This window comes from Halichondria panicea, chromosome 6 (genome assembly GCF_963675165.1).
Source record: "Halichondria panicea chromosome 6, odHalPani1.1, whole genome shotgun sequence".
NCBI lineage: Eukaryota > Metazoa > Porifera > Demospongiae > Suberitida > Halichondriidae > Halichondria > Halichondria panicea.
This window is the reverse complement of record NC_087382.1, coordinates 3,149,374-3,167,531: the sequence shown is the minus strand read 5'-3', so window position 1 is coordinate 3,167,531 and position 18,158 is coordinate 3,149,374. Positions and strand designations below refer to the sequence as shown.

The 18,158-nt window shown below is 39.9% G+C and overlaps 3 protein-coding genes and 1 long non-coding RNA gene across 4 annotated transcripts; 2 read left to right on the top strand and 2 right to left on the bottom strand.

Annotated features, from left to right (window-relative positions):
- The first annotated feature begins 7 nt into the window (after nucleotides 1-7).
- Nucleotides 8-1,032, top strand: LOC135336881 (uncharacterized). Its single transcript, XR_010394971.1, has 2 exons — nucleotides 8-145; nucleotides 289-1,032. It is a non-coding gene; the product is annotated as an uncharacterized LOC135336881 (long non-coding RNA).
- An 847-nt stretch (nucleotides 1,033-1,879) lies between these two features.
- Nucleotides 1,880-6,183, bottom strand: LOC135337551 (uncharacterized). Its single transcript, XM_064533481.1, has one exon. It carries the CDS (start codon nucleotides 6,032-6,034, stop codon nucleotides 1,991-1,993), a length of 4,044 nt encoding a protein of 1,347 aa, XP_064389551.1. The 5' UTR covers nucleotides 6,035-6,183; the 3' UTR covers nucleotides 1,880-1,990.
- Nucleotides 6,184-8,193: 2,010 nt separating this feature from the next.
- LOC135337207 (1-phosphatidylinositol 3-phosphate 5-kinase-like) lies at nucleotides 8,194-10,129 on the top strand. Its single transcript, XM_064533106.1, has 6 exons — nucleotides 8,194-8,225; nucleotides 8,642-8,721; nucleotides 8,868-8,971; nucleotides 9,141-9,360; nucleotides 9,540-9,701; nucleotides 9,945-10,129. The coding sequence occupies exons 1-6, from the start codon at nucleotides 8,194-8,196 to the stop codon at nucleotides 10,127-10,129; spliced, it is 783 nt and encodes a 260-aa protein (XP_064389176.1).
- Nucleotides 10,130-11,089: 960 nt separating this feature from the next.
- On the bottom strand, nucleotides 11,090-18,046 carry LOC135337049 (uncharacterized). The gene is made up of 2 exons (XM_064532937.1): nucleotides 17,895-18,046; nucleotides 11,090-15,629 (listed from the first exon to the last, which is right to left on the bottom strand). Exons 1-2 carry the CDS (start codon nucleotides 17,950-17,952, stop codon nucleotides 11,197-11,199), a joined length of 4,491 nt encoding a protein of 1,496 aa, XP_064389007.1. The 5' UTR covers nucleotides 17,953-18,046; the 3' UTR covers nucleotides 11,090-11,196.
- Nucleotides 18,047-18,158: the final 112 nt, after the last annotated feature.

The following is an 18,158-nucleotide window of genomic DNA, read 5'->3' as shown; positions in this document are numbered from 1 at the left end:
ACCAATCATACATTTCATGTCATCAGTATGTGTCATGTCGTTATAAACAAGGTGTTCGATTTGAAGGGCTCCATGAGAAGTCGATTCATTGATCCATCTAAAGAGAGCAGTGGGGACGTACTGTTGGATGAGAACTACCTTCAATGTACGTGATACTTATTTAAACTAACTGTCAGCTGATTTAGTAGCACACGAGAAGCTTGCATGAAATCACTGCTGTAGTATCTCAAGTATAGCAAGTGTCCGAGTCCTATAGTATATTATTAATAACTTGTTCTCCCCCTCCAGCAATTTGCTGCAACCCAGTGTACGTGTACCCCCACTCCAAGTGTGTACTGATGCAGGCCATACTAGCCGACACTGAGTTCCTGGCACAGAACGCCATCATGGACTACTCTCTCTAATCACTTGCATCGATGACTCTACGGGAGAACTTGTCGTTGGAATTATTGGTAAGCTTGTGAGGGGGTAGGGAAGTGTGTGGCTTGTAAAACAACAAGCTACGTCGTTCAGTTCCTCTCGACGTTTGTTGATTGTGATTGTGCCATGAAGATTGTTTGTAATATTCTTTTTGAATTAAAGATGTCTTATAACTTTAATCACGAGTTGCAATCCGTTCATCAATTTAATAGTTGTGAACGTCAAGTGTATTAATTTTCTGATCATATAATTATTCTTTCTCCCTCCCCAACAAACTATATCCGTACCTTTACGCTGGATAAGAGGGTGGAAATGTTCCTCAAGAAGACAGCTGGGAAGACGCTACCAACTGTCGTGTACCCTGAACTCTACCATAAGAGATTCTGCGAGGCAATGGACAAATATTTCACTGTAGTGCCTGATAAATGGACAGGGCTGGGTGCAGACGTCAAGTACTAGCATTGTATTAAAATTATTATAATTATGTGTGTCATGTCTCCGTCGTGATTTTGTTTTTATTGCTCAAAGCATCACTGTAATGTGACTATGTTCTCTGTCTTCAATTGTTATTTCTGAAATGTTGATAGAAATGTGCTGTCAGTGCTTTTGTTGCTGAATTGAAACACTATTGTCTGCATGCATGTTAAAACACAATGGGATCAGACATCACATGAGCCCCTCCCCCCTTGCATGTCTATAGATCCATAATTATAATTATATGTCTGAAGATGCCTCAGGCCAGCCAGGCTCCCTCAGCTGTACCTGTACATATATACTAGATACTATGCAGAGAAATTGTATTGAAAAAGTATGTTAGTTATAATTATTATCTACTTCCTGACCTTAGCTTGTTGTTTAGAGTGTGTTCAAGGTGATGTACTGTAGCTCAGCTAAAGCTTGTAATGTACAACTGCTTGTACTGATTATTATAATGTACTTCACTTATAACTTGTTTGCATGTGGAATGCATGGAAAGTTATGCTCACATAATCTGCCAGACCTGGTGCTACTACTGTTAGATACATGCAGCAGTACCATTGTTATCAATTGTGTGCATGTATATATGTATGTGGACCTCTTGAGGACAACACTTGGTTGAATTGTTAGTATTGACAGATGAGAACTGTGTGATTGTATATTTGCAGATTTCATGGACTCTTCAAACACGGAAAGTGATGATGAAGAAGTTTATCAAGTGAGCGTGCGACGTCTAAAACGGTGGCAAGGATCGAGATTCTGGAAGGAACAGGCAATGGTGAGAAATTAACTCTGGAATGTACATTTAAACTAATACACTTACATATTGTGGTTACTGTTTGGTAATTGACCTCATGAATGTAATCTCTTGGTAACGTGATAATTATGTGTGAATCAAATATTATAATTATAGCACAGCCATATAAATTTTGTTATCTCTACAAAAAATAAATCTACAAGAATCTACAAAAAAGCCTATCTCTCTTTAAACTATATAGTGACATAAACAAGTGCTAACGATAGTAACTGTTGGAACTGACAATGCCTACAAATGCTATTTACATGATAAGGTACCTCAGCTAAATAAGACAGTTCACACTTCATTGCGTATGGGGCCGATTTCTGTGTGTGTAACAGCAGGATGATGGTTGACTCTTAGAGGAGGAGGGGCTGGTCTGTAGTCCTCTGTGGTGAGGGGGGCTAGTTCATCCATGTAGGATAGTCTCAGCTGGTCCGGCCTCGTGGCTGGTCTGATGATGGGAGGAGTGATGTAACGATCAGGGTCAGCTTCTTCCACGGCTCCATCAGTGTAAGGTGGGTTCAAGGTGTCTCTTTGTTCATAGTCGTCTACTGCTTCGAGTAATTCATCTTCATCATTTTCATCGGCTACCAGCTGATACATTTCCCGGGCATTGTTAGCTTGTCGGAGTCTCATGTCTGCAGCACCAGCTCGTAAGTTTCTTATGGTGTCTTCTATCTTCAGCCATGTATTGCTCTTCTTGGGTACAAATTGGTAAAAGTGACAGCAAAGTGTTGTCACAAATATGGTGAATGATATAGCTATTGAAGTATTGGCTAGTGCTGACTGATCTTTATTTGTATCTTTGACGTAGAAGGTGCCAAACGCTAGAATAGCAACATTGAATAAATAGAGAGTTTCGAGGGAATCACAAAACTTACTTTTGTACAAACGATTATTTAGTAGTTTCCAGACAATCAGTCCAACTGATAGAACTCCAGCTGATAGAATAGGGAGGTAAGTATCGAGAGCCATGGCAGCTACTAGATTATGAATAATTAGAGCAAAGAGAAGCAGTCCTACCCAGTAGCGATGCTTGGGAGTGAATGGAGCATGGTATGCATCCATGAAGCCAGTGTACTTTGTATTCTTGGTCCATATCATAACCTTGGAACAGCGTGGAAACCATTGTCCAAAGAAGAGCAGTACAGTGAACAACCCACCGGCAAAGAGGATTATGGCTGCAGCAACAAACCGAGGGAGGTGATTACGAGCGAAATATTGTACATTGCCATCAAACAACCAAACTATATCACTTGTACCATCAGGATAGTCCAAGACCCTGTGTTGCAATGCAGCAATGACAAACCGTAAGAGTTTGGAGTAAGAGAGTAGGACGAGTGTGCCTAAGGCAGCAACTGGGTTCCTGTTGGAGAGGAGCTTTGCAAATGAGTCAAAATATTTGCTTAAAATAATAATAAAAAACATTAGAAGAAACAAGTAAGCGGGAAAGACAAGTTGAAGGAGCACTTTTCTTTGAGAGTTCATTCCATTGTAAAAGCATGTCTCGATTCCTAAGTCAAGATTCACCCATGATACGAAAACTGTTAAAAAGTTGTTTAAACTAGAAAAGAAAATTACTCTATTAGCAGCTACTATGTTGGCATAAAATATGAGGCCATGAATATTTCCAGTTGCTATAGTGATTTTGAGCACGAGAATTAAAACAACTAGCAATATGCCTGCCAGTGCAAATGGTATTAGTAGAAGAAGGTAAAGATTAGAGCATTCTTTACAGTTCGACGTAGCCAACACAAGACTGTGTCCTGGTTCACATTCTCCACACAAGACACCACTTCGATTGTAAGCACACTGTTCGTCAGGGTTACTTAGACTGATGTTGACTGGTTTTTGCACGCAATAGTCAAGTGTACAGCTGCTAACAACATACCCTGTTTTATTGGTAGTATTTATGACTTCTATCCATGTGTTGTTATTTCTTTCCAGTGTTATAGTCTCTTTTTCCTCAAAACAATTTGTTATCTGATATCCTAGTTGCAAGTCTGGATCACAGTCACACTTGCACTCAATATCGGACTGAATTGGTTGAAGTCCAATAGGGCATGTGCAGAGTTCAAAAGATATATTGATAAGTTGTTTTGAAATTCCCATATTGTTGCATGGACCCTCGGCATAGAGTTCCACTTGAGCAGAGCTGTCTTGTGAGAATACATTGTACTCTAATTCTTTGCACTGATTTCCAACTTTCTGTTCAGCCTGTCCTTCTTTAAGACGACCAACTCGACTTGTAGTGACAACAGAACTGCGAATTGTGGCATTTATTGGATTTCCAACTTGGTCAACAGCCATAACACTGATTCTAAATGTGTGTCCCTTTCTTGTAGAAATAATACTGTAGTTATTTTTGCAAAAAATTACCTGAACAGGCCTAGAGGAGATTGATAATTCGGTGGAGGAATTTACGATGTTATTTATGTAGTCTAATATAGATCCATTTGAAGAAATTTGATATTCAGCACTTTGACTTATTGTACACCTGTCCAACAGACCTCCGTAGATATCCACTCCTGACTGGGTAGCCATGTTGTTAGTCATGAATGTGTTAAAATAGTTTGGATCAGAATAGCCGAACTCATACAGTTTAATTGTTTGAATGAAGCAGCCAGCAAAAATAGAGTGAGTTGCATCATCTTCTGTGAATCCTCCTCCACACGCACCCCTCTGGGTGTTATCTGCCACAAATATCCCCCCTCCGTACTGAGCCAAGTTGTTGTTAATCATTAACTTGACATAATATCGATCATGAGTCCTATATTCTTCATCCCTTTTAAATAGGTACAGTTTTGAACTTTGCTGTAGATACACTCCACCTCCACTTGTGTTAGCTGTGTTTGAGTCAATGTTGACGTACGAATGAGTTAGTTTAATACTTGAAGATACTGCATGTATACCTCCACCATTCTCAGCAATGTTGTGAGCAATCTCACTCTGTTTATTTGGAGGAAGTCGCTGACCGTATGCACCTACTATCTGCACTGATTGGAAGTCAACTCTGCTAGAATATGCATAAATCCCCCCACCATCCTGTGCTGTGTTGTGATAGATCTTTATTGGCACATTTACAACGAGTATACTCTCTCTCAGAAATATCCCTCCTCCAGAGGTAGCTGTGTTGTTGGTGATGATAACTCCTTCTGTGTTAATGAATATTTGACTCTGGTCAGCGCTGATGGCTCCACCAAACACACCATGATTGTTACTCAGTGTTGTAGGTCCATTAAACTCGATTCGACTATTGAAAGCATAAATGGGACGACCATTGTTACTGACAATATCCATTCCAGTGAATGTTACGTTTGATTGTGAAATGTTCAAACTGGCCATGTTATTAGTAATGTTAGTGTTATGGATGAGCAAGGTGGAAGATTGGAAGACATTAAATACCCCTCCCTCTTTAGCAAAGTTGTGTGTCAGCGTACTGTTGGAGATGGACATACTACTGCCTGAGTAAACACTAATCGCTCCATCAGAGTCAGCTTTGTTGTGTGTCAGCTCACTGTTGGAGATGGACACACTACTACCTGAGCGAACAAGAATCGCTCCACCATATTTAGCACTGTTGTGTGTCAGCTCACTGTTGGAGATAAACACATTACCTGAGTAAACATAAATCGCTCCACCATAATAGTCAGCACTGTTGTTTGTCAGCTCACTGTTGGAGATGGACACACTGCCTGAGTCAACATAAATCGCTCCACCATCAGAGTCAGCTCTGTTGTTTGTCAGCTCACTGTTGGAGATGGACACACTGCCTGAGTAAACATAAATCGCTCCACCATAATAGTCAACTCTGTTGTTTGTCAGCTCACTGTTGGAGATGGACACACTGCCTGAGCAAACACTAATCGCTCCACCAGTGTCATCACCTCTGTTGTTTGTCAGCTCACTGTTGGAGATGGACACACTGCCTGAGCCAACAACAATCGCTCCACCATCGTTAGCACTGTTGTTTGTTAGCTCACTGTTGGAGATGGACACACTGCCTGAGTCAACATAAATCGCTCCACCATGATAGTCAGCACTGTTGTTTGTCAGCTCACTGTTGGAGATGGACACACTGCCTGAGCCAACATGAATCGCTCCACCATTCTGAGAAGCTTTGTTATTTGTGAAGTTACACCGAGTGATCACTACAGTACTAGATACCACTTCTACTGCTCCTCCCCTCCCAGCACTGTTATAGTTGAGCTCTGTGTTGTTGATCAGTGCGTTGCTTGATTGAATGTAAACTGCACCTCCATCATTTCTAGTGAACACACTATTTGTTATGTACACATCATCAGCCTCAATGTGCAGTGCTCGACCAGTGTTGTTCATAAAGAGAGTGCTCTCAATTGTTGCAGTTTGAGTATTAGTAATCTTAACGAGGTGGTTTTCCGCTTGATTGAGTAATACAAAGTCTGAAAAGTAGCAGTCTTTGATGTACACCTCATTGGCACCATTAATGATCAAACCTTGATGTGAGTTCTGTGGTTCAACATTCGCTTCAATAAAACCCAAGTGTTCAATATTCAATTTGGTAATATTAACAAAACGTACCGCACCGTTGCTATGGAATCCAACTACAGTTGTACTTGTGTTCTGGCCGGTGATTTGCACATGTGAAAAGTTACGAATCAATAGCTGCTCAGTTAACACATGATCTCCAGGTAGAAAGCTCAAGGTGAGATTGTCTCCATCAGATAACAAGTCTGTTTGAACAAGCTGCTCGAGAGTGAAACAAGTTCCATTTCGATATTCATGATACAAGTAAGTTGAATTCACTGGCACAATGTGATAGTGCTCACTCCTGGTAACAGTAGCTAGGGTCAATAGCACTAACCAGCTGAGAATACTTCTAGACAGCATATCTGAGGTGCATGTATGAGGATGATTGTTGTTAGCATGTTAATGATTATATTGCTCCAAGAATGGTGGTACAATGCATGCCATAGTAACTGCAATAATAATGTAAAACCGAAGAAAATAGAGAGTAGAAATATTTCTCTGTTATATCTATGTTAAACTCACTGTTTAATGGATGCTGCACTTTTTCCTGTTTCACTACTTTTGCTAGATTTGAAGCTAAAATTGGTGTGGCTAGATCCTCATTAGACAGTAATGAGTCACTGACCAAGCATGCATATGTGGTGTAGGCTTAGCTTCCTCTGTGTGGGCTTAGCTTCCTATACACAAATTGATTGTGGTGATGTACACATTCTGTCAGACAAACCCACTCAAGCACACAAATAATCACACGATTGTGTTAGCTTTCTCCTCCTGGGTGGCCACCTTTTAGATGTCCAGGTATCATTGGAAATTAAATGATCCCTAATTAAATGCATGCATTGAACATGTTATACCCCCCCCCCCCCCCAGAGTGGAGGGTGTGTTCTATTGTATTGGACAGAATCTGGAGCGGTGCAGGCTGCATGGAACCAGTCGCTCACACCATTGACGACCATAATGCCAACTCTATATAAGGAATCAAATCATGATCATGCATCCATGTATTCTAATTATATGCGTTTAATTACAGTGAGCTCATGCAGTGTTTAACTGATTTTGTCGTTATTTCAATACCAATCCAATGCACTTTAATACAATGTGATAAAACCACACCTTTTATAAAATTGTAACCACACCCATAAATCACTCAGTGTTCATTTACACGTGCGTAAATAACAATAATAATTATAGGAAATCCAGCTAAAATGTATAGAACGCAAAACTAAAATAAAATATTCAGAGATGTCTTAGAAAGTGGCAGCAATTAATGCTATCAATAGTTTAGTTGGTGAGGTGTCCTTCAATTTCTAACCTCCTTACGATCATGTCCACATCATAACTATCTCCCTGCAGTGTCCGGACGAGCATAATTATAATTATAGTGTAACCTACTAAACAAGTATTACAGTACATACAATTATGGACATAATATTAATACATATACTGCATGCACAATGGCTACACAGGTAATGTACATGTACACACAACACAACATTGAACATACAGTACAGTAAATAAATACTTGCCTATTAGAGATCTGTCTCTGTTTATTATAGTGCTGACCATTTTCAGACATCACAAAGATGTACACCACTCTCATTCACATGTTACACTGATGAGCCCCTCCCCCTTGCAAGTCTAGAGAGATCTAAGGCCACTCCAAATGAGACTGTAGTTTCCCGTCCAACTCGCGCTTCCTGCTTTAGCTACCGCATTAAATGTTGGTAATGAATAACTTATCAGTGCCTGACCCAGGCCTTAACTACACAGAGTACATGTAGTTGCAGTTACTGTAGCCTTTAAGACTATCCCTACATGTATATTTGTTTGTGGGGTAGGCCCTGATAAATTATGCTCGTAGCTTAATAGTTTTAGCATAATAATTTTAGCATAATAGGTGTGCCTAAGGGAATAATAGGCATTAATGTCTATTTTTGGTAAAGATCAGTATATTAAGTTTTGCGTAACAACGTTTTCATTGCAAAAAAATGCCGAAAGTGAATATTATGGATCCAGTTTAGTCAGTAAGATAACAATGAGAATTATGATTATGTAATGTGTCAGTTGTGTGCTGTGTTTATGTCTACGTCTTAATTTTGTCTATAATTATTATGTCATATTTTTTTGGAAACATCTGAGAATAATCAGATTTTTTTTGAGAATGATAGGCATATTTTTCAAGAAGATAAAAATAGAATAATGGGTGAAAAAAAGCATAATTTATCAGAGCCTATTGTGGGGCCCATTAGCTATAATATTATGGTGGCTATTGCATGTACATGTATGTGTGCATGTGTGTGAATCTTTATTAATATAATTGTCAGTGTACAGACTTGCTCATGCACTGCTGATTACTGGTATGCCATGAGTGTAGGAATGGTAACGATTTAACAGAAACTGTGCATTGTTTTATTAGTTTAATTGTGTTCCCATTAGTTTTATTCGTTCGCTGTCTCGTTGTATCAAGTACGATGCTAAAGGAGGAAAGTCGAGATCAGCTTTCTGCAAAGTAGCAGGTATAATCATAACTCTTACAAAAGTTAGCTGCATGCTTGTGTGCATGTTATATATAATTATAGCACAACAATTGTCCAGCGGCTCACGTACTATACTAACCACTCTTAGTCGTACTATTTTTAACACCACTTTTATTTTTCCCCAGATGATAGATTTATTCTGAAGCAGGTCAAGTCAATAGAGATATCATCATTCGAGCTCTTTGCTCCTCACTATCTCAAGCACGTCACAAAGGCTCTGGAAGATAAGGTACACATGTATATGGAACTGTTTGGATGCCATGACTTTTCCTAGCTTATAGTTATTCTGTAGTGCTGGCTGTACATATGTAGGAAAGAGGTCGTACAAAAAAAATACCCACTTTGAGTGTTTACCAATTTAAAGTATTTTGCAACTTTTTTGTACTTTACATTTCTAGCGACCTTTGACCTTGGCCAAGATCCTCGGTGCGTACAGTATTGGGTTCCGCAACTCTCGTACCGGTTCCTCAAAGCGATTGGACGTTCTAGTGATGGAGAACCTTCTGTACGAGCACAGCACCAACAAGGTGTTCGATTTGAAGGGCTCCATGAGAAGTCGATTCATTGATCCGTCTAAAGAGAGCAGTGGGGACGTACTGTTAGATGAGAACCTTCAATGTACGTGATACTTATTTAAACTAACTGTCAGCTGATTTAGTAGCACACGATTTAGAAGCCTGATTCTGTAGTATATATCTCGAGTATATACATAGAGCCTGAAATCACTGCTGTAGTATCTCGAGTATAGAAAGCGTCCGAGTCCTATAATATATTAATAACATGTTCTCCCCCTCCAGCAATTTGCTGCAACCCAGTGTACGTGTACCCCCACTCCAAGTGTGTACTGATGCAGGCCATACTAGCCGACACTGAGTTCCTGGCACAGAATGCCATCATGGACTACTCTTTACTCACTTGCATCGATGACTCCACAGGAGAACTTGTCGTCGGAATTATTGGTAAGCTTGTGAGGGGCAGGGCAGTGTGTGTGGCTTGTAAAACAACAAGCTACGTCGTTCAGTTCCTCTCGACATTTGTTGATTGTGATTGTGCTATGAAGAGTGTTTGTAATATTCTTTTTGAATTAAAGATGTCTTATAACTTTAATCACGAGTTGCAATCCGTTCATTAATTTAATAGTTGTGAGCGTCAAGTGTATTAATTTTCTGATCATATAATTATTCCTTCTCCCTCCCCAACAGACTATATCCGTACCTTTACGCTGGATAAGAGGGTGGAAATGTTCCTCAAGAAGACGGCTGGGAAGACGCTACCAACCGTCGTGTACCCTAAACTCTATCGTAAACGGTTCTGCGAGGCAATGGACAAATATTTCACTGTAGTGCCTGATAAATGGACAGGGCTGGGTGCAGACGTCAAGTACTAGCATTGTATTAACTATAAAATTATTATAATTATGTGTGTCATGTCTCCGTCGTGATTTTGTTTTTATTGCTCAAAGCATCACTGTATTGTGACTATGTTCTCTATCTAATTGCGATTGGTATTAATTTCTGAAATGATAAATGTACTGTCAGTGCTTTTGTTACTGAAAATTTTTAACTGCATGCACAATGGGACCAATAATTATTTTCAGTATAATTCACATGAGCTCCTCCCCCTTGCATGTCTTATAATTCGATGCCTCAGTTGCATGTACATACTAGGTACTATTACTACACAGAGAAAATTGTGCTGAAACTGCATGAGATTTCTTCCTGCATGACTGAGGTAACTTCTCCCGACATTGCTGTTTTAGTGTTCAACATGGTGATGTACTGTAGCTCAGCTAAAGCATGTAATGTACAACTGCTTGTAACGATTACATGTTATGCATGTACTTCACTCAACTTGTTATTGCATGCGGAATCCATGGAAGTTATACTTGCCTCTAATCTGCCGGACCTGCATGGCGCCTACAAACATTAGATACGTACAGCAGTATACCATTGTATGCATGTCGACTTCTTAAGACAACACTTATTTTAGAGTTGATAATTATACTGTTAGTATTGACAGATGAAAACTGTGTGATTGTAGCAGATTTCATGGACTCTTTATAAGCACGGAAAAGTGATGATGAAGAAGTTTATCAAGGAGCAGTGGCAAGGATCGAGATTCTGGAGGGAACAAGGCAATGGTGAGAAATTAACTCTGGAAGGTTCATTTAAACTATACACCTACATAGTATGGTTTTACTCTTTGGTAATTGACCTCATGAATGTAATCTATTGGTAGCGTAGATAATTATGTGTGAATCGAAACAATTCTGATTCCATATATACCACAACAATTAAATCTCTACAAAAAATAAATCTACAAGAATCTACAAAAAAACATTTCTCTCTTTTAACTATAGTGACATAAACAAGTGCTAACGACAGTAACTGTTGGAATTAACAATGCCCACAAATGTTATTTACATGATAAGGTACCTCAGCTAAATAAGACAGTTCACACTTCATTGCGTATGGGGCCGATTTCTGTGTGTGTAACAGCAGGACGATGATTGACTCTTGGAGGGGGAGGGGCTGGTCTGTAGTCCTCTGTGGTGAGGGGGGCTAGTTCATCCATGTAGGATAGTCTCAGCTGGTCCGGCCTCGTGGCTGGTCTGATGATGGGAGGAGTGATGTAGCGATCAGGGTCAGCTTCTTCCACGGCTCCATCAGTGTAAGGTGGGTTCAAGGTGTCTCTTTGTTCATAGTCGTCTACTGCTTCGAGTAATTCATCTTCATCATTTTCATCAGCTACCAGCTGATACATTTCCCGGGCATTGTTAGCTCGTCGGAGTCTCATGTCTGCAGCACCAGCTCGTAAGTTTCTTATGGTGTCCTCTATCTTCAGCCATGTATTGCTCTTCTTGAGTATGAATTGGTAAAAGTGATAGCAAAGTGTTGTCACAAATAAGGTGAATGATATAGCCATTGAAGTATTGGCTAGTGCTGACTGATCTTTATTTGTATCTTTGACATAAGAGGTGCCAAATGAAAGAATAAAAACATTGAATAGATAGAGAGTTTCGAGGGAATCACAAAACTTACTTTTGTACAAACGATTATTTAGTAGTTTCCAGACAATCAGTCCAACTGATAGAACTCCAGCTGACAGAATAGGGAGGTAAGTGTCGAGAGCCATGGCAGCTACTAGATTATGAATAATTAGAGCAAAGAGAAGCAGTCCCACCCAGTAGCGATGTTTGGGAGTGAATGGAGCATGGTATGCATCCATGAAGCCAGTGTACTTTGTATTCTTGGTCCATATCATAACCTTGGAACAGCGTGGAAACCATTGTCCAAAGAAGAGCAGTACAGTGAACAATCCACCGGCAAAGAGGATTATGGCTGCAGCAACAAACCGAGGGAGGTGATCGCGAGCGAAATATTGTACATTGCCATCAAACAACCAAACTATATCACTTTTACCATCAGGATAGTCCAAGACCCTGTGTTGCAATGCAGCAATGACAAACCGTAAGAGTTTGGAGTAAGAGAGTAGGACGAGTGTGCCTAGGGCAGCAACCGGGTTCCTGTTGGAGAGGAGCGTTGCAAATAAGTCAAAATATTTGCTTAAAATGATAATAAAAAACATTAGAAGAAACAAGTAAGCGGGAAAGACAAGTTGAAGGAGCACTTTTCCCTGAGAGTTCATTCCATTGTAAAAGCATGTCTCGATTCCTAAGTCAAGATTCACCCATGATACAAAAACTGTTAAAAAGTTGTTTAAACTAGAAAAGAAAATTGCTCTATTAGCAGCTACTATGTTGGCGTAAAATATGAGGCCATGAATATTTCCAGTTGCTATAGTGATGTTGAGCACGAGAATTAAAGCAACTAGCAATATGCCAGCCAGCGCAAATGGTATTAGTAGAAGAAGGTAAAGATGAGAGCATTCTTTACAGTTTGACGTAGCCAACACAAGACTGAGTCCTGGTTCACATTCTCCACACAAGACACCTCTTCGATTGTAGGCACACTGTTTGTCAGGGTTGCTTAGACTAATGTTGAATGGTTTTTGTACGCAATAGTCAAATGTACAGTTGCTAACGACATACCCTGTTTTGTTGGTGGTATTTATGACTTCTATCCATATGTTGTTATCACTTTCCAGCTTTATGGTCCCATTTTCCTCAGAACAGTTTGTTATCTGATATCCTTGTTGCAAATCTGGATCACAGTCACACTTGCACTCAATATGAATTGGTTTGAGTCCACTAGGGCATGTGCAGAGTTCAAAAGAAATATTGATAAGTTGTTTTGAAATTCCCATATTGTTGCATGGACCCTCGGCATAAAGTTCTACTTGAGCGGAGTTGTCTTGTGAGAATACATTGTACTCTAATTCTGTGCACTGATTGCCAATTTCATGTTTTGCCTGTCCTTCTTTGAAACGATCACGTCCACTCTCACTGACAACAGAACTGCGAATTGTGGCATTCATTGGATTTCCAACTTGGTCAACAGCCATAACACTGATTGTAAATGTGTGTCCTTTTTTTGTAGAACCATAGTCATATTGTGAATAGTTGCACAAAATTACTTGAACAGGCCTAGAGGAGATTGATAGTGGCTCGATGGAGGATTTGACAGTTTTTTTTATGTAGTCCAATTCGTTTGAAGATTCATATTCAGCATTTTGACTTACTGTACACCTGTCCAACAGACCTCCGTAGATGTTTGCTCCTGACCGCGTAGCCGTGTTGTCAGTCATGAATGTGTTGAAATAGTTTGAATCAGAGCGGGACTCATTCAAGCCGGACTCATACAGTTTAATTGTTTGAATGAAGCAGTCAGCAAAAATAGTTTGAGTTGCATCATCTTCTGTGGCCCCTCCTCTGCAGGCACCACTCTGTGTGTTATCTGCCACAAATATTCCCCCTCCGTACTGAGCCAAGTTGTTGTTAATTATTAACTTAACATATCGATCCTGAGTCCTTTCTTTATTCGTTTTAAATAGGTACAGTTTCGAACTTTGCTGTAGATACACTCCACCTCCACTTGTGTTAGCTGTGTTTGAGTCAATGTTGACATGTGATTGAGTTAGTTTAATAGTTGAAGATACTGCATGTATACCTCCACCATTCTCAGCAATGTTGTGAGCAATCTCACTCTGTTTATTTGGAGGAAGTCGCTGACCGTATGCACCTACCATCTGCACTGATTGGAAGTCAACTCTGCTAGAATATGCATAAATCCCTCCACCATCCTGTGCTGTGTTGTGATAGATCTTTATTGGCACATTTACAACGAGTGTACTCTCTCTCAGAAATATCCCTCCTCCGTAGGTAGCTGTGTTGTTGGTGATGATAACTCCTTCTGTGTTAATGAATATTTGACTCTGGTCAGCGCTGATAGCTCCACCAAACACACCATGATTGTTACTCAGTGTTGTTGGTCCATTAAACTCGATTCGACTATTGAAAGCATAAATGGGACGACCATTGTTACTGACAACATTCATTCCAGTGAATGTTACGTTTGATTGCGAAATGTTCAAACTGGCCATGTTATTAGTAATGTCAGTGTTGTTGATGATCAAGGTGGAAGATGGGAAGACATGAATTACCCCACCTCTATTAGCTCTGTTGTGTGTCAGCGTACTGTTGGAGATGGACACACTACCTGAGAAAACAACAATCGCTCCACCATCATAGACAGCACTGTTGTGTGTCAGCTCACTGTTGGAGATGGACACACTACTACCTGAGCCAACACTAATCGCTCCACCTTTATAGCCAGCACTGTTGCTTGTCAGCTCACTGTTAGAGATGGACACACTACTACCTGAGCCAACACTAATCGCTCCACCTTTATAGCCAGCACTGTTGCTTGTCAGCTCACTGTTGGAGATGGACACACTACTACCTGAGCCAACACTAATCGCTCCACCTTTATAGTCAGCACTGTTGTTTGTTAGCTCACTGTTGGAGATGGACACACTACCTGAGGTAACATTAATGGCTCCACCATAGGCTCTAGCACTGTTGTTTGTCAGCTCACTGTTGGAGATGGACACACTACCTGAGACAACATCAATCGCTCCACCACTACCATAGTCAGCACTGTTGTTTGTCAGCTCACTGTTGGAGATGGACACACTACCTGAGTCAACATGAATGGCTCCACCTAACTGCACAGCTTTGTTATTTGTGAAGTTACACCAAGTGATTACTACAGTACCAGATACCACTTCTATTGCTCCTCCATTCTCAGCACTGTTATAGTTGAACTCTGTGTTGTTGATCAGTGCGTTGTTTGATTTAATGTAAACTGCACCTCCATCGTTTCTAGTGAACTCACTATTTGTTATGTACACATCATCAGCCTCAACGTGCAATGCCCGACCAATGTTGTTCATAAAGAGAATGCTCTCAACTGTTGCAGTTGGAGTATTAGTAATCTTAACGTGGTGGTTTTCCGCCTGATTGACTAATACAAAGTCCGAAAAGTAGCAGTCTTTGATGTACACATCATTGGCACCATCAATGATCAAACCTTGATGTGAGTTTTGTGGTCCAACATTTGGTCCAACGAAACCCAAGCGTTCAATATTCAATTTGGTAATACTAACAAAACGTATCGCACCGTTGCTATGGAATCCAACTACAGTTGTACTTGTGTTCTGGCCGGTGATTTGCACATGTGAAAAGTTATGAATCAGTAACTGCTCAGTTAACACATGATCTCCAGGTAGAAAACTCAAGGTGAGATTGTCTCCACCAGATAACAGGTCTGTTTGAACAAGCTGCTCGAGAGTGAAACAAGTTCCATTTCCATATCCGTCACACAAGTCGATTGAATCCACTGGCACAATGTGATAGTGCTCACTCCTGGTAACAGTAGCTAGGTTCAGTAGCACTAACCAGCTGAGAATACTTCTAGACAGCATATCTGAGGTTGTATGATAGTTACTATAATTATTATTAATATTATATTTAGCAAATGTCTAAATAGTTGCACACCGTCTAGTGCAGATTATCAACTCATGCACTATTTAATGGATGTTGCACGCTTTTTTGTTTCACTATACTTTTGCAATAGTCAACAAGCGCTCTTTCACACCTAGAATTGAAGTATGGTATATAGAGATGTATATCTATACAGGAGTGCACGAATATAGGAGTACCTGAATGTTACTATTATAGACGGGTAGTAAATTTAGTGTTTTCAGATTTTCTCTGTTTTTAGGGTACTAATTTTGGCGGATTTGTAGCAAATTCATTAGCACAGTATTTGTCAAAAGATGTACAAGTATGAGTTTTAAGGGCTAGCTTGCTTAGCATACTCTCAAAAGTACATTAGAAAAAAGAAATGTTTTATTTTTTTTATGAATTCGTAATTTTAGCGTTTTATTATTAGCGCGTACTTAATTTCAAGGGCCCAGGTATATCCTACATGTGCATGTAACACACGTGCTGCTGACATTCACTAGCTGTATTATTTAAATCATAATTATATTCTCCTCTTTCTTGTACATGCCGTAGATCTCAGTCTCTATAATTCATTTAGCAAATTCGCTACCCGTTTATAATAGTAACAATAAGATATTATCACTATTTTGTATCAAACACATTCCATTCCAGGCTTTCCTCTTGCTATGTCACAAATACTTGTAAACTGTGAAGTAGGAAATGTAACACGATGCATGTATTCACATTACACACTGTCAACAGACACTCTTGTGATGTCAGGTGAATTTCACTATAAGTGTCTTCATATACTCTGTGATAACTACGTAAGTATGACGCAGCTACTGAGAACTTTTTTGAGGAAACCCACAAGTGCTACTTGGCGCTAAAAAACACTCATAAGAACTTAGGTCAACAGACTGAGCTGCTTGAGCAGAGAAAGACACAACTATACAGCAATGTAATGAGCAAGGTGCTGCTCTAGTAAAAAGACTCTAGACTTGCGCATTGTCTATAAAAGTACGTGGGAGTCAGATACTCCTATTCATGCATTCCTGGTATCTGTATACTAAGTTTCCAAATCAGGATATACTCCCTACAGCTGGACCTCTAAATTCTCTAATTATGTCAACGATATATGTAGGTACATAATTATCATAGCCAACTGGGTGTTTTCCGGAAAATACTCAGTTTGGCTATGATATGCACCTATAATACCCTAGGGCTTTCCAGATTTAACTTGTCCTACTTAGATATGAGCATTCCTTTTAATAATATTCTTTTCCAATACCCCTTCAGAATTGCGTATTGCGTATTGCATATTAATAGGTGCATATACGTAATTATGCAAAGCAATTGTTGATGTTTTGATTTTTCCCTGTAGCGGTTGGATTGTTTTGACCCAATTAAGCATCAAGGCATCTCCTGTTCAGTAACACATGATGGACTCAAGTATCTGAACTCCTGTGCCCACCCCCTGGTGAGTACAGACCCCCCACAGTGGGGCTATAATTATTACAACGTATAATATAACAGCCTGTCTACCTGTGAGACCCTCCATTTATTAACTGCATGCATGTACACATATCTATAGTACTGTATGTATAATTATATGTATCACTACGATTCCACTAACCTAAGCTAGCCTCCTTCACAGGCCTTGGATTGAGGTTAGTATATAAAGCTAGCCTCCTTCACAGGCCTTGGATTGAGGTTAGTATATAAAGCTAACCTCCTTCACAGGCCTTGGATTGAGGTTAGTATATAAAGCTAGCCTCCTTCACAGGCCTTGGATTGAGGTTAGTATAAAGCTAGCCTCCTTCACAGGCCTTGGATTGAGGTTAGTATATAAAGCTAGCCTCCTTCACAGGCCTTGGATTGAGGTTAGTATAAAGCTAGCCTCCTTCACATGCCTTGGATTGAGGTTAGTATATAAAGCTAGCCTCCTTCACAGGCCTTGGATTGAGGCTAGTATATAAAGCTAGCCTCCTTCACATGCCTTGGATTGAGGTTAGTATATAAAGCTAGCCTCCTTCACAGGCCTTGGATTGCATGAGGCTAGTATATAAAGCTAGCCTCCTTCACAGGCCTTGGATTGAGGTTAGTATATATACTTCACAGGCTTTGGATTGAGGCTAGTATATAAAGTTAGCCTCCTTCACAGGCCTTGGATTGAGGTTAGTACATATAGCTGGTTTTGGCTGTAAAGTTAAATTGTCTATAGTGCAGATTATAGTCTTCAACTCACGTTTAACGGATGTCACTTTTTTTTGTTTCACTACACTTTTGCTATTTTCCACATGCATGCAACTGCTCTTGTATAATTATTCAACCACCTCTCCCTGTTTTGAGGTAGACTCAGTACTTGCTGTGTGGTTCCTCTAAATATAGAGTCCAGAGTATCCTGTTTGGAAAACGTTAAAAGTATTGAGACTCCCACATCGTGAGATATGTACTATTACATGTCAGTTTATTGAAACAAGATACTCCCAATTAACAATGTACTGCATTG

Excerpts from the sequence above, each read along its gene's own strand:
- LOC135337551 (XM_064533481.1), bottom strand. The coding sequence starts at position 6,034 with ATGAACAACACTGGTCGAGCACTGCACATTGAGGCTGATGATGTGTAC.
- LOC135337049 (XM_064532937.1), bottom strand. The coding sequence starts at position 17,952 with ATGCATGTGGAAAATAGCAAAAGTGTAGTGAAACAAAAAAAAGTGACA. Across the intron at positions 15,630-17,894 it reads AAAAGTGACATCCGTTAAAC|ATATGCTGTCTAGAAGTATT; the intron begins GTGAGTTGAAGA and ends ATACAACCTCAG.
- LOC135337207 (XM_064533106.1), top strand. The coding sequence starts at position 8,194 with ATGCCGAAAGTGAATATTATGGATCCAGTTTA. Across the intron at positions 8,226-8,641 it reads AATATTATGGATCCAGTTTA|TTTTATTCGTTCGCTGTCTC; the intron begins GTCAGTAAGATA and ends TGTTCCCATTAG. Across the intron at positions 8,972-9,140 it reads CAAAGGCTCTGGAAGATAAG|CGACCTTTGACCTTGGCCAA; the intron begins GTACACATGTAT and ends TTACATTTCTAG.